The 16,264-nt window shown below is 37.1% G+C and overlaps 1 protein-coding gene across 2 annotated transcripts; it reads right to left on the minus strand.

Moving 5' to 3' along the window:
* Positions 1-637: 637 nt before the first annotated feature.
* LOC116289577 (TBC domain-containing protein kinase-like protein) lies at positions 638-16,247 on the minus strand. Of its 2 annotated transcripts, none has more exons than XM_031696522.2 (29): positions 15,916-16,247; positions 15,517-15,589; positions 14,661-14,775; positions 14,101-14,174; positions 13,836-13,914; positions 13,376-13,420; positions 12,348-12,435; positions 10,946-11,007; positions 10,343-10,404; positions 10,197-10,254; positions 10,022-10,115; positions 9,806-9,836; positions 9,251-9,361; positions 8,770-8,869; positions 7,917-7,969; positions 7,397-7,472; positions 7,282-7,317; positions 6,893-6,991; positions 6,755-6,817; positions 6,190-6,316; positions 5,828-5,878; positions 5,479-5,562; positions 5,263-5,348; positions 5,143-5,179; positions 4,719-4,880; positions 4,053-4,165; positions 2,713-2,888; positions 1,877-2,036; positions 638-1,417 (listed from the first exon to the last, which is right to left on the minus strand). In XM_031696522.2, exons 1-29 carry the CDS (start codon positions 16,106-16,108, stop codon positions 1,310-1,312), a joined length of 2,616 nt encoding a protein of 871 aa, XP_031552382.1. In that variant the 5' UTR covers positions 16,109-16,247; the 3' UTR covers positions 638-1,309. The 2 variants fall into 2 exon arrangements, with proteins under 2 accessions (XP_031552382.1, XP_031552381.1); XM_031696521.2 differs by having other exon boundaries at positions 10,946-11,031.
* Positions 16,248-16,264: the final 17 nt, after the last annotated feature.

Genomic DNA, 16,264 nt, shown 5'->3' on the forward strand with positions numbered 1-16,264 from the left:
GTTGCGTGCGCATCCAACTTGACGGTCCACGAAACTGAAAAACGTAAATTCAGTAAAATTGAGAAGACAGTTTATATTAAGAGGAAAATGATCGATGTTATGAATTCTTATTGAAAAAAAAATCATAGCGTTTTTTGGTATCGTGCCCCGTCAAGCTCCTTAAACTTGGAGAAAACGGTCTATTGAGTTTATTAGATGTGTTGTTTTCTATCTTGTAAAGCTCGACCCTATATCAATTTAAGAGCTGAATATTCCAATGAATGTAGTAAGGAGTGCCATGGTGGATACACGGCCCCACCACCAGCTTCTAGCTTGAAAGCATACTGCGTATAAATAACAAGTTCTTTTTATTTATTGATCATGAATCTGAACGAAAAAAATATCGAAGAATAGTAAAGGCCATCCTTATTCATTTTATGAGGGATTTGAAATCAGGATGGCATTCTGTATGTAGGGCTTATGTCAATCGAAACCCCCTACCCCCGACCCCCAAGGTGGGAAATTTAACATTTATGTCGTCATATTTTGCAATTTCTCCCGGTCCCCGGAGAAAGATTTGCTATTCCCTATGACCCTTAGCTAATAATGCACGAACTTGTGCATTATATGCAGTTTAATAAAGTAATTAAAAAACACGTAATGCTTCGCCGTCTTTAATTATCATGATCTATACTAATCTATACGCATAAGACATGACGACCCAACATTTGTTAGAATTCATAAAAACAAGGATATCTCGTGAAGCTGAAATTATTTGCTATTTTATATAAAATGCTACTTTTCAACATATTGACATCCATTGATGAGGACTTTAGATACAATAGGCAATAGAGCTGTTAAGTGTGACGTGATTTGAACGAAAAACGGCTTCCGGTTCCAAATTAATAAATACTTCTACAGACATTTTTCTGTGTTTTTTTTAGCGGGATTTTCTGTTCATATATCTAGTTGTTGAAGGTAGAGAATAAATCCTGGAAATAAGTTGTGGCAAGATTTGAGCGATCTTGTTGTGTGATTGGACCCGGAAATACGTCACAACTTAAAAGCCCCGTAAGGATATCATGGTCTAGTATCAATATCGTATTCTCTCTCTCTCTTCTCCTTTTTGAATACGTGCATGACGTTGATCATCTTCCTATCACTAAGCAACACTTGTTAAACAAGCTGCATAACGATGGCGCAATTATAGGTGCTGTAATGATTCTGAAGACAGACCATGGGATTGCCAATGAGTGGACAAAGATATTTCTATTAGTTTCAGGTTATTTTCTTTATATCTACAAAATCAAGTATATCTTTATTGATTGCGTTAAGAAGTTTGTACTGTGAGTAATGCTTGTGACCGTAGTACACCTATTCCTTGATCCTCCAGCACGCATACCCGTGGGTAACCTAATTTGACGAGCCCTGCACCAATCTGGAAGAAGAAAATGTGGATTATAGATGATGGTGAGCTCATGAAAAGAAGTAGCAAAATTTAGAAAGAGAAAAGAACAAAGGAATGTCAGAAGGTTGGGAGGGAAAGGAAAAGATTATTTGGATAAGAAAGAAAGAAAAGGAAGAAAGAAAGAAAGAAAAAAGGAAAGAAAGAAAGGAAGGAAGGAAAGGGAAGGGAAGGGAAGGCAAGGGAAGGCAAGGGAAGGCAAGGGAAGGCAAGGGAAGGCAAGGGAAGGCAAGGGAAGGCAAGGGAAGGCAAGGGAAGGCAAGGGAAGGCAAAGAAGGAAGGAAGGAAGGAAGGAAGGAAGGAAGGAAGGAAGGAAGGAAGGAAGGAAGGAAGGAAGGAAGGAAAAAAGGAAGAAACTTCTTTTCAATGTCACAAAAGACTGGTAGACCACCTGATATCTAAACAGACAGGACTTCAAATCAATTGACTTACCTTGGCAGGATAATTTGTTTTATTTCCCATTACTATTACAATCTTTCCCTTAAAATTAGCCAGAGTCGCGGAAGCGTTGGATTGAGCAAGTGCACCGTCTTCGAGGAACGCCTGGTTAAAAGGGATGTTAACACTCCCTGCTACTTGACCACGATGAAATCTGAAGTTAGGGTAATAAAATCAAGGCCTTAATAACATTTGACACATCACTTCTTTATGGCTATCACACTATGTGCATTATCTACATAATAATGGGCGCAACAAAGATTATTAATTGTTTTATCGATACCCTGAAACAGCTCTAGGCTAGTAGGCAGCGCCCGACTAATATATATAACTCACAAATCGAATTGGAATTAAGCTTGTTAGGTTTTGCAGAGTAACCTGAGAAAAACCCTCGGATCAAGGAAGAGTTCTAACAAACTCTAGTCTTATGTGTTGTCGAGTCCAGGAATCCGAATCCGAGACTCGGCCAAGTACAGAAACGAGTACATTACCTTAATAGAGCGAACATGGCCTGCGTTGGACTTGAAAGGCAATAAAAATAAAAAACTTACGCTCTTTTTGAAGTTTTAAAAAGATTTGGCCTTCTTTACTTAACAAGATAATATTCAATTTCCCCCGATAACTTGCGACCTTCCTTTTCACCAAATTTTTTTTTTTTTTTTTTTTTTTTGCTTGCCGTGTAGAATGCTATCATCCTCTACATTAATAAAATGTAAGATTTATAAAGATTTGGATGGAAAGAGTCCCGATGTTTGGATAAGAATGACTTGAATAAATAAGCCTATACTAAGAAGCCTATACTAGAGCTGAACATCATTAGGTTAGGATACTCTTCCGGGGATCGCACATCTACCACAATCCCTCTCGGTTTTGCCTTCTTCTTCGGCGAGCCAGTCGTCCATGATTGAACATTATTCCCGAGTTCCATGATGCGGATTAAATTTTGTGCAGTTATTCTGCAGCATACTTCTGCTTTGAGCTGTTTTAATGGCAGGAATTCTTTTTCCTTAAGAAAATACATCATATATGGCATTAATCGAAGGGCAATAATCGTTGTTAGTTTTAATTGTTTCACTTGATGCAATATTCAATATTATATTTATTATCACTGGTTTAGGTGTAATTAAAAACCTCCACTGTATGGAACACCACACTTATATGAAACAACATGTACACCCATCTATGGAACACCAGACCCCTCTATAAAACACTGCACCCATATGTAACAACACACCCCTATATGGAACACCACACCCCCATATAAAACACTGCACCCATATGAAACAACACACCCCTATATGGAACACCACACCCATATATAAAACACTACACCCATATGAAACAACACACCCCTATATGGAACACCACACCCATATATAAAACACTGCACCCATATGAAACAACACACCCCTTTATGGAACACCACACCCCTATATAAAACACTGCACCTATATGAAACAACACACCCCTATATGGAACACCACACCCCCATATAAAACACTGCACCCATATGTAACACCACACCCCTATATAAAACACTGCACCTATATGAAACAACACACCCCTATATGGAACACCACACCCCTATATCACATCCCTATATAAAGCACTACACCCATATGAAACAACACACCCCTATATGGAACACCACACCCATATATAAAACACTGCACCTATATGAAACAACACACCCCTATATGGAACACCACACCCCCATATAAAACACTGCACCCATATGTAACACCACACCCCTATATAAAACACTGCACCTATATGAAACAACACACCCCTATATGGAACACCACACCCCTATATAAAAAACTGCACCCATATGTAACAACCCACCCCTATATGGAACACCACACCCCTATATAAAGCACTACACCCATATGAAACAACACACCCCTATATGGAACACCACACCCCTATATAAAGCACTACACCCATATGAAACAACACACCCCTATATGGAACACCACACCCATATATAAAACACTGCACCCATATGTAACAACACACCCCTATATGGAACACCACACCCCTATATAAAACACTGCACCTATATGAAACAACACACCCCTATATGGAACACCACACCCCTATATAAAACAATATATAATGCAATGTTGAATACCATGATTGTTATTGAGTGAAGCAAAGCAAAACGTACCGGCTTTCCCTTTGATGTAGCAACTGCATGCTCATGTCGCCTCAAGGAAGCAGTTCTTGGAGTCCAAGAGAATATCTTCTTTGAATCTCGAACAACTCGATCTATATCTACCTCTAAAAAAAACAAAGTTGCAAAATATCCTGGTTAGCAAAATAACAAACAACTCATACAGTTAAACTCCAATATGACGGAGTTTATGGTGTGCATATGTGCCGTGCTGTGTCGTAAGCCACGGCCCAGTTTTCTTATTTGGTCAGACATGTCAGTTGTTTTAACTAGAATGTGGAATGACATATTGAGCTGAAGAGATTTATAGGTAGCTACTGGAAGGGTGGTAGTCTTGTTTCCAGTGTTGTTTTAACATCATTTGACCTCACTTGACCTCACTTCCTGTTGAAGCGAGCGAAGGTGGCCAAACTAGAGGTTAGGAGTTGGGAACGCTCCATCTTTCGAGTTCTCTGTTGCTCAGAATTAGCCTTGATTTTATGCAAAAAATTCATGTGTTAAAGTGAAGATCCGTGTAATTTGAAAGTCTTTGTATTGTTGAAGTTGTGCATTCTTCACTTAACCCTGTGTAAATGAATCTGTAATCAAGAAACAGTAAACAGTAAAGCGGTAATTTGGAACTTGAAAAATGTGTATTATTGAGTGTAACTGATGACTTACCCGGCATATCCGAAAAGAGAAGAATGCATTCATTAAAGCCAAATGATAGAAGCTGGTCCCTCAGCTGCTGGAGAATAGCCACACCGATGCATGACGGGAAGGATGCGTTGCCTAGCAACAAGGTGTCCCATAAATGATAGATCTTGTGTAAGGGAAATACGTCTGTAGAAGAATAAACATACTTAAACACTGCTGAAAACTATACAGGGGAGGCCTTTGAACAAGAACAGCTTCACTACCTCATTGCCATATTAATTCTGTAGTTTTTCTAATTCCCAAAATTTAGTAAAGTATGAATAGGTGATAGGTCAAATCTAGTCATAGCTATTCAATATATGGAAGCCTCCTCGACCTTAACTCAGGATCTTCCCCTAACACTTTTTCAAACAAAGAATGCTCTCATAAGAAAGAAATATTTACTTACGGCAAAACATCGTCAAGAACCACGGTATTGCATACAACTGGAAAAATAGAAATTTGTCGGTAAGACAAAGGCGCTTTTTCTTTAACAACTTTGATAACGAAATAACATTGCTTGCCTTACCTCTGGAATGAAGCCAATCTCCTGCATATGGTTGAACAGTTCTGGGTCATGGAATGCAATCAGCTGAGAAAACACGGCCAGGTATTCTACAGGGTGATGAGAAGGTTAGAAAAATGCAAATAACTAAAGCGTATTTATACAAACCCTGAGGTCCATCCCCGTACTACTCCGAAATCTAAATATGGGCTTTCAAAAAGACACAGTTTCTATTTTTACCTTGAATTATTGGAGCGTTGTCTTTGAGGAAAAAATCATGCAAATACTTGGGAATGAATGCTGACAGGCAGGCGTACGCCAAGGCTACAAAAGTATATTAAAACAGCAGTCAATTACAGTGTTTTCTGCTTTCCTGCGGTTAAAACAGCTCTAGATGCTGCACATTTTTTAATATTTCAGCTTCCATTGGTCAAATTTACATTGGTCCAGATAAGTAAGATTTCGTCTGATGAAAGACAAAATCTGAGACATTTAGTAGTCGCCAAGGTCGAAGATGAATTGAGAAAAGATTCGTTAATATATAAATAATTTGGTTGGTTTAGTGCAATAATCTGTAAGGATGACCTACCTTCATCGTTAAAGTGCAAAGATAGGAAAGGCGCACAAAGGGAATCGAGGCCTGAAAACGGTTGACAAAATATGGTTGTTGAAAAATGATAACCAAACGTTTTAGTCGGTAAAACTATTGTAGCCACTCCTGCCTTCCCCAACAGCATAAGCACTTGTATCATCATCATGTGCATCATCATCATTACCTTCATCATGTCATCCACCATCACCACTACCAACAACATTGGTATCATCACTACTACCACCATCACGTGCATCATCATCATTACCTTCATCATAATGCCATCCACCTACAATACCACTACTATTAAAACCACTGCTATCACCACCACTACCACCATCACGTGGTTAACAGATTACCTTGCCAGTAACCCAGGTTTGGGTGTGACACTACCCATGCCTTCAGCACCCTTTTGAATTTTTCATGAGCAGTAGGGGAAGATAGTAGAGGGTCATACTGATGACAGCGAGGAATGTCGACTTCGATCTAAAATCAAGAACATTATGCACGTTAGTGGGCATTGTTTGTGCGCATATTTTCTGCGCATATTATCTCATCTTCAGTGACTTGTTAATTATTTGCTCATCAAACTTTCTTGATCATAGTATTTTACCATGTAAAAATTGAGAAGAAAATGGAGAACAGATTTGCCTGCGAACGTTCTTATTATAGCTGAGCTAAGAAAAAATTGCAACCCATCGAGTTGATTTTTCATGGCTTGACTACTACGTCCGTACGTCCGTGTACACAACACAGAGATCCCTCTTGATGCCAAAACAAATCTACTCTCTAACCCTACTCTCAAATACACAAAAAACATTGCTTTAAGACAAATTTAAGCACAACAACAGAAAAAATAATCATAGATCAATATGATGTTTATATATACTATTAGTGTTACCTGTCGCTATGCGTCAGTCATACCTGTCTGTCTGCTGAACTTGGAGATTCTTTGTCTATGCTGTCATATTTTCCGCGTGTATCACCCTATACATCAGAGAAGAAAACAGCCTGTATGAGATATGCAGCCCAACCGCAAACAGAAACAAGCAACTAACTGACCTGAACTCCTAGTAAGCCAGCCCAAATCTTTCCTCTCAGCAATGGTGGTATATCAGTGCGCGCTTCTCGGACTAATCTGTCTCGCGTGTAGGGATACCCCTGTCGACACAACATATACGACACGGTCATGGTATGGAAATGATGACGTTTGTTTCACTAAGGACGACCCTTAAAAATACTGGTCGTTCAATCATAATAGTCATGAAAAGACTATAGTGCTGATAAACAACTCTTAACATGAATATGACGACATAACCTCGTGTGACGTCATGTATGTTACGTCATTATCCATTTCTTTTCTCATTTCGTCGTTTTCTGTTCCGGAGAGATTAGTCATATACGTGACAACATCAGTGAGAGTGAAATTCAATCAACGACAAAGAACTCACCAGGAGAAGTCTTTGAAAAAGAACTATTCGATGAAACTGATAAAGAAAAAAGAAAAGCCAAAGTTACCATTTAAACGTCTTTACTATGCTTAACTAAGCAATAGTTTGCCATTACCTGATAGTCTACAGTTTTTTCTCGTATAGCAAGAGGTAGTTCTGCAATGTCTAGCATGGCTGATCTTGAGGCTGGGCTGTTATACAACAAGAAAATTCCAGAACTGAGAAACAAGAAAACTTTAGAAGCGATTAAGATGTCATGCGCGGTTTTATTCTTAAGCGCAATAAATCGTGGGATTTCAAGTCAAGAAAAAATGTAATGTGAGTGACGTATATGATGTCCTGCATTAAAAATGCGTATTAAAGGAAATGAAGTACAACTTATCGCTTCTATAGTGTATGAGTAATGTACAGAACCTCGATGATTGATTTAATTGTAAAGATACATAAAAAATGTAGATCCCTGAAGACAAGCCATTTTTTACAAATTTTCCAGACACTTTGTTAGTCCCAGCCCAAACCAAAACCAGTCTTGCTGATGTAGTGTTTGACCCTAGTGCCCGACTGTTTTAAATGCCAAACACAGGGTTACCAATAGTTGTAACAGAAGCCTGGCTCTTTTGACTACAAATACATACTCATTTTCTTCAATCAGTGGATAGTAAGAGCACACCCCAACATGTTCTAATCTCTAAAATAAAATCAAAATGGCGTGAGTTGACAATTTGGCATTATTCAGACAGTCTTAATTAGCTAATAAATACTAGTCAATTAAAGTCCCAATCCCCAGGGTGGTGAGACCGGGCACTCAACAGCTTAAATCCAAAGAGAGCTAAGGAATGTAACATGTAGGCACTGAGTAAATGGACTAGAAGGACTGAAGGACTGAGTATCCCGAGATCTTGGAGATAATTCCCTTAGCTTGATGAGACAATTCGATCCACCCAGGACCAGGGCCGTAGCCACCAACTTTTGATTGGTTCGGTTTTCAAGGGAGGGGGAGGGGTAGGGGGTAGGTGGAGAGGAGCAAGGAAAAGTATAGGGAAAACCTCCTACACTAAATATCTTTTCAAACCCATCCTAAAGTACTCAGATTTTGAATGTTGCGAAAGTACTTTTGCTTGACTCGTTCTCATTCTAATCATTTTTTAAAATCTTTTTTTCAACTTTTTTTCAAAGGAAAATTTTTTTTTCCTCCAAAAGTTGGTTTGGTTGAAACCGGACCAACCGTGCCGGTGGATACGGCCCTGAGGACAGAGGACACTGGACGGAAGTTGTGTCAACACTATATAATTGACCCATGACAGCAATAGATGATGAGTAAACAGACTTGAAAATATAGATTACTTATGTTTTGTGCTGAACTAAAACCAGGTGAATATGTTTACATAATGAGCTAGGTACAAAAAATACTGAAGCTGGTCATGACCATAGAATTTCCTCAAGTACAATACCATGCGAATGTTAAATGCCCCGCAATATTTGATGTACCTCTCTTAGTTGTGAAAGTGAGAGTGTAATAGTAGTTTCATCTAAAAGCAATATCTTGTCTTTTTCTGCTCCCATTTCCTCTCCTGTATACAAAAACACCCTAAAAATAGGGATTTAGAACTATTAGAATGGTGAACTATGAATTGTTCGAAGTCTAGCTAGGTAACAGAATCCCTTAGATTCATAATAGAGTAACAGTGCCGGAGAGGCCTAGATGTTACAACTAATCTAGCCAGGCCCATTAAACCAAACCCTGATTTCAAAAAACAAAGATCCCAGGAGCAGATCCAGGAATTTTAAAAGGGGGTTGACTTTTACAAAGATTTCATGAGGAATTTGAGGGAAAGGGGGGTGACTGTTACTAACAACATACAGAGAAATTTGAGGAAAAGGGGGTGACGAGTCACCCTTTTTACCACCCCTGGATCTTCCCTATGGATCCGTCCCTGGACCCCATGGACAGGATTTTCATGAAACTTACTTCGGTAAGGATAAAATTGGTGGTTTGGTCTTGATAAGTCCTTGTTTCTTTAACTCTCCTTCTATGTCTCCTCCTGCTAAGCACCACAAGTAATACACTTCACTAAGGGGTCTGTCATAACAATACAAAAACATACAGCTGATTAAAACTGTTGAATGGTTAACTTTTATCAGACAAATGTACAACAATGCCTACTGGGTAAAACATTATATACATCACTGAGAGAACTGCAAATTTCAAAGAAGATGTAATAGGATTACATATGTTAGTACAGTTTGTTAGGTCTATCCCTTGATTCACAAGGGTTTTTCTTCAGGTTCTCTAGTTTGTCTTCCTCTGCAAAGCCAGTCTGATCTGTAAGTTAGCTTTGAACTGACTTTTTGATCAGCTCAGAGGCTGTTTGAGAGTAATTTATCAAGTTCAATATAGTATAGACCTACCAATGACAAAGGAAAACAAATAATGGGGTTTAATCAAAAGTCAGACTAAACCTAATGAATCTCATAGAAAGGGATCATCTGAGAAAACTAAAAAAAACAAGTGAATTGTAAGAACCTTTTTGCAAGATGGTCTTCATCTTCTTGACCTGTCAAAATAAGCAAAAATATACTGTATTGATATACGAAAAATCTATTGATTGACGTTTGAAAACCTGCCCAACTTTGCATTCTGTGAGTGGTAGCTAACTGAGAAAGGCTGATTAAGCGTTGGGTTCTTATTACAACATGAAATGACAAGCAAGTAATTTGAAACTTAGCAGCTTGTATTTACCATTCTCTTGGGCTTCTTTACGTAAATCAGAAAGTTCTATGTCAACAGACCGATTGATTGCAGGGAATGGATGGACACCATTTTCAAGAGAGATCTAGAAAGGAATAAACAAAACCATCAAAATGTTTTTACTTTCCTACTGTATATCTAACTTAAAGAAAAGCTAAAAACTTACCTTGCTTTTATCAAAATTAGAAAATAATTCATGATTCAGAAGTTCCAATGATGATGGCCTACAGAAAAACAGAAAAGAAACAATTTATAAATGTGCTTTTAAACCAATTTAGAATAAAGAGAGTAAAGAGATTGAGTATCACTCACCTTTCACTTGGGTTGACTGTAAGACAGGCATTTAGGAAGGATACCAGTTCAGTGGGGAGGTCCTGTAACAATATCATAATTATTTAGCAATATAATAAATTATTTAGTACTATTATAATTTAAGCTTCAGGATGCCAATGTTGTTCATCACCAGAGTGTCAAAGTCCAGTAAAGTTGAATGATGTCTTATAATTACGTATAAGTGTTATAGTTATAGAAATTATTTATCATTTGTGTCTAACTAAAAGGAACTCAGAGCTCTATAGAGAAAGATGATCAGTAATTCCTATACCACTTATCCTCACTCATAAATAAATTCATCATATCATAATATTATATTATTGCATACACTTCATGTCCTGATATATGAAGATGGATACTAAGTCTGAAAACTTGACACACAAAAAACATATTACACTGTAAGTTGAAACACATGTAAACTTAAAATATGAAGAATCCAACCTACAAAGACATCACATAACTATAGGTATGACAGAGGTATTGATGGTGATGACCATGTACACATCCTTGTTCAGAAGAGTGTGATACGATGAAAATTAATACAAGTTAGAATAAGATGATACAAGCTGTAATATTTATTACCTGCAGTTTTTCTGGAGACTTGTGGTCATTTATCAATATGTTCAAACAATCTTCAAATGATTCTGGGGGGAAACATTTACAATTACCTGGGTAAGAATTTTTTTAAACATTTGAAACTATTTGAATAAAAACAAAGGAAATGAATGAATGACTTATTGATTGATTAAATAATAATTAATTCAGGATTTTGGAAAAATGTAAAATGATGGATATTTAAATGAAGAGAGGGATTAAATAAACAGATGAAGGCCATGATAAATGGCATGGCTGGATGAGGGAATGAAAAATGAAAAATAAATGAATGCATGGGATGGGATGGGATGGGATGTGTGGATGAACAAATTGATACACAAATGCTAGGGCAAAACAAGGAGAGGTTCACTAAATGCCTGAGAAGCCACTTCCAGCTAGATTGGCTCTGACTAAAAGGTAAGAAATAGCATCCCTCAGAGAACATAAAATTAACATTTCAGTCTTGACTGTGGGGTTTATCCCAAAGTCAAAATCCGAGATCTGCCACTCAAAATATGCATGGGAAAGATACTGTAGACTAGAAATAGAGGATAATATATGGTGGCGCAAAGATATGAAGTTTATCTTCGAGTGGCAAAAATAATTCATGAGTGAGCACAGTGAACAAGTGAAATATTTTTCAACACGAGAAGATAAACTTCATATTTTCAAGCCAGAGTGTAATTTTCTTTTTATTATATAGACAAATCCACAAAGAAAAACTACGCAAGTTAATCAAAACAGGTCCCGGAAAACATTGCAATTGACATCATCGATATCCTCACTAGTGAAGATATGGAAAATGTTACTCAGGTCCCAGATGTAGTTTGTACGAAAAATATGATATAATATTAAAGTGTATATGACACGAAAAAAGTTTAATGTTAAGAATGTGTAGTTTATTGGCATTAATAAGAATATCACGGTTAAATTTGTTCCAAAAACGTATTTCTCTAGAAATTCAAAAAATTTTAGCACGAGTTGTGACGTCATTTTGTTTACAAGTCTCCAGATTTAGTTGCAAATACATGAAATATGTTTGAATGTAGAATCTTAATTTCAGGTAGTACACTTTTCAATTTCCCAACATTGGAAGAGTACTACGTAAGCTATCAAATGAAGCTGACTAAAATATGTCTTTTGTTGTTAATTTATATGAATCACAATTTATATTTAGTGCATTACTACTGAATCTAGAGTACGTGTCAACAAAATGACGTCACAAATTGGGATTAACTTTCGCAAATATCTCAAGAAATAAGCTTTTGAAACAAATTTTGTTACGATGTATTTATTATTACTAACAAACTATACATTTTAAATGATGGAATGTTTTCGTGTCATATACACTTTAATAAATAATATATTATAAAGATAATATGATTCTTACCTTTTTGTCTCTTAACAAGAGATACAACTTTTGCAAAAATCTTTTCCACCTCACTACATTCATCAGTATCTGGCCAGAGTTTTCCACCCTTTGAAAAATTGTTTATAGCATGAACAAGAGTGCATATCATACTACTGGCTATAGTCATAAATCAGTAATAATAACTCTAGCATATGTACATGATTTTTGTCCTATCAACACTCATCTCTGTTGACAGACTACTTTGATATCAGCTCATTGACCAATCACAATGCAGCCTAGGGGTGGATCAAGGGAGGGGGAAAGAGGGCTCTCGCCCCCTCCCCCCAGCTTCATTCATATACAGTTTTATTTGATCAAAGTAATGGGTTTTAATGAGCTGTTACTCACAAGTCCCCAAAATTGGTGAAGCCCTCCCTGGATCTGCCCCTGCAGCCAATTACAACTAATTACACATAATTCTGCAATGAGGTACTTGTGCTGATCAAAAAAAACCATCTCAACCAGAGTAGAATTCAGGCTGTAAACATAGGTACCCCAAACTTAATTTTAGTGTTGATAGAATTACAGTAAATAGAGTTATTGACTAGTAAAATTTACTAGTTAATGATATAAGGCTGCGTTTATGATGTATGGCAGAGGGTGGGGGCAGGTGAAAAATTTGAAATGTCCAGAATAATTCTTAACACCCCCCCCCCTCCCCTCCCTTAAAGTCATGCAAAAAATATGATCCCACCTAAGCAAGGCTTGTAGCTTCTTCCAAAACTTGTGCATCCCCCCATTTTTCTGATAAAAATTTGTCCTGTCCCCCCCCCCTCTGCCATACATTATAAGCACAGCCTAAGCTAAAATTTCATTTGCATTTTTTTTAACTTGTTAGCTTGTATTGATCCTATGTGGGTCTGGGCAAATCCATTCAGTATTTCAAAAGTTACAGTAAATTTTGTTTTTCCCTTCTGCTGTAAACACTGACTACTAATACTAACTAAATGTCATATTAAAGTTACTTTCATAACTAACATGATTGATAGTATAGGATGGCTACCTACCATGATGAGATTGAAAAGAACCATACCAAGAGACCATACGTCAACCTAATAGAAAAAATGATAACTTATAATGTATAAAAGGGGGAGGTGGCGAAAGGTACATACATTCAAACTGTCTAAAAAATTGGGCAATAATGCAATGTGCAGGAAAAATCAACCAAAAAAACTGCAAACTGCATTAAGGAACTTCAATTCACATATTTACTCCAATTAAGCAAAAACTAGGAAAAGAATGGAAACCAAAATACCACAAAGATAACTAGATGTCAATGAAAACCAGTCTAAAAACTGCAAAATCTGTGCACCACAGACTTTGACAAAAAAATGATTCAAAATTACAATTTCTACAAAACTGCATCAAAAATCTAACAAGATTGCAAACCCCAATGTCCCCCTCAAATAAAAAGTTAAATGTTAGTTGCTAAGGATGTAATAATAACTATTTTAAATTGTGTCAAACCTTAGGACTTGATGGCCCAAACACTGGTGACAGACCTGGTCCAGAGGAAACTACCTCTGGTGCAAGGTACTTCGGGGACCTAAAAACAGTACATATTTTAATATGATTAAAAGTATGACATATAACAAGGATAGTACATTTGAAATATCCCGAATATTCTCTCAAGTACATGTATGAGTAACTTTTTGATTCCAAGTATTTAGTTAATAGTCAGTTTGATACCATCCCTATCAGTCAACTATTAGTTTGTGTAGGTCATTCTTACCCAATTGGAAAAGACACAAGTGAACCACTGTCAGTCATGTGATTAAGTCCGAACTTGGAGAGCTTTACCTTACCCTAAAAACACACAAAACAAAAAATGTGCTGATCAGGCAACACTATCATGATAATCCAGTGAACTTCATTATTTTATTGCTTTGAACCTTAAAAAATGGACAGATGGAGGGACAGATGGAGGGACAGACGGACGGACAGACGGATGGACAGATGGATGGAGTAAACATTTACAGATAATTTTATAAAAACATATTTGATCCTTGGATAGAAGAGAATATTTCAGAATGGACAAATAGGAAGAATTGAGTTGATGGTAAATATATAAATGCAAACAGGAACAAAAGAAGATATATGGACAAAGAGATGGGTAGAAGAATGGATGGTTGGTTGATTGGTTAATTGGGATGGGAATTAAGGGATGAGATCAGATATGTGATGGAATTAAATATATTAGTTATCCTACATATTAAATGGAAACAGCAGGAGCAAACAAAGCTCATAGAGTATACAAAGCAACAAACCAAATCACAAAGTGTGTGCACTAACCTTTGGATCCAGCAAAATATTCTGTAGGGATATGTTTCTGCTAACAATGCCATGGTTATTCAAAAAAGCAAGACCTTGAAGAGCTTCAAACATTATTCTTGTCATTTCATCATTGCTGAAAACCAATGAAATACTAGTGATTAAAATGCCAACCAATGGATTAAAATAGTCCTTGCTACCCTTGCATGTTGAAAAATGAACCAAGCTCAGGGGGGTACTCTGCCAGAATTTGGTTAGGGGTGTTCAGCTGGGATTCTGAAAGGGGTAACCTGTTTATGATAAAAAAACTCAAATTTGTAGACCCTGTTTATGACAAAAGATATAATTAATTGCACTGAGTTCCTGTTTCAATTGTCATGTCATCTCGCGTATTGTTTTTTTACGACCATAATAACCCGTTTCGGTCAAAATGAAAGTAGCTAGAATCCCTGAATATGACAAGTAACTTAGGAAGAACTTGGAACTTGAGTGAAATTGCATACCCTGTTTATGATGTATTCTGCATCTTCATACTCGGGAACCCAGGGGTAAAATTCTGTCACTTGTCTCTTGGTACCAGAGAAATGAGAGATTTTTACATACTGTATGCTTAACATTCACCAAAGAATATCAAAGAATCAAGAAGATGTAGTAATATATGACAAGGATCACCCTTGACTAATGCACCAGTCAAAGTAAACCCCCCCCCCCCCCCCCATCAAATTGTCATAGTATTTTACTTTCTTATAAAAACAACTAGTTAAGAATATACTTTTTCAATTTTAGTTCACTATTCAATACTAATCCCCACGTATATCCCGGGTTGGAGTCAGGGTTTACTTTGACTGGTGCAAAAGATAATACCCAGCTTTTATACCTGAATTTTTTACCATCTTTAATTGATTTGTGCAAGCTGTCTTCATAATGTTCTTCAGCTATAATAAGCCTTTCTAAAATTTATAAAATAATGAAGGTCTTGGGGTAACTTTTTGATAAGGGGGAGGAGTGAAGGATTGAGGGAGGGGGTACAGTGGGGAGCCAGTCCTGAAGCTGCAGTTATTAGAAGGAAGTGATCTCGTTAATTATCAAAATAAAGATATCAAGCAAGGCCATTCCTATAACAGATGCCTGAGACATGGCAAAACAAGGACCGCACACTCGTGAACCAGTGAATGACAAGTGATGGCTATCTAGTGCAGAGTATCCATTCGATCAATGTAACAATGTAACAAGGAAAAATCAAAATGTTCACTACTAAATTACGTGTACAACTCACCATGCTTGGCTCTTACGATATCCAGATACTGACAGATGTTTTCATGATATAAAGACTTTAATATTTGGAATCTTCCCATGACAACAATAGAGTTTGGTGTCAGAGGCAAGCCATTGGTTCCACACTTGTCAGTCGGATGTGGAGAAGGAATAAACGTCCAAATACCAATCTTTGCTTCTCCTAAACAACTCATCCTCAAAAATAATACCTAAATGAGCAATTAAGCCTTGTTTTTGTTACTCCAGAGTGCTACATTCGAAAGAATAAATCAAATTAGTGAGGTTTCTCAAGTTTCAAAGTTTTCCGGCCGCCATTTTGAAAAAATCAAAACAGTGACCTCCCCTTGTGC

Source organism: Actinia tenebrosa, unplaced genomic scaffold (genome assembly GCF_029948245.1).
Source record: "Actinia tenebrosa isolate PJP-AT-01 unplaced genomic scaffold, QUT_ActTen_1.0 PGA_scaffold6__47_contigs__length_16458017, whole genome shotgun sequence".
In the NCBI taxonomy this organism is placed as follows: Eukaryota; Metazoa; Cnidaria; class Anthozoa; order Actiniaria; family Actiniidae; genus Actinia; species Actinia tenebrosa.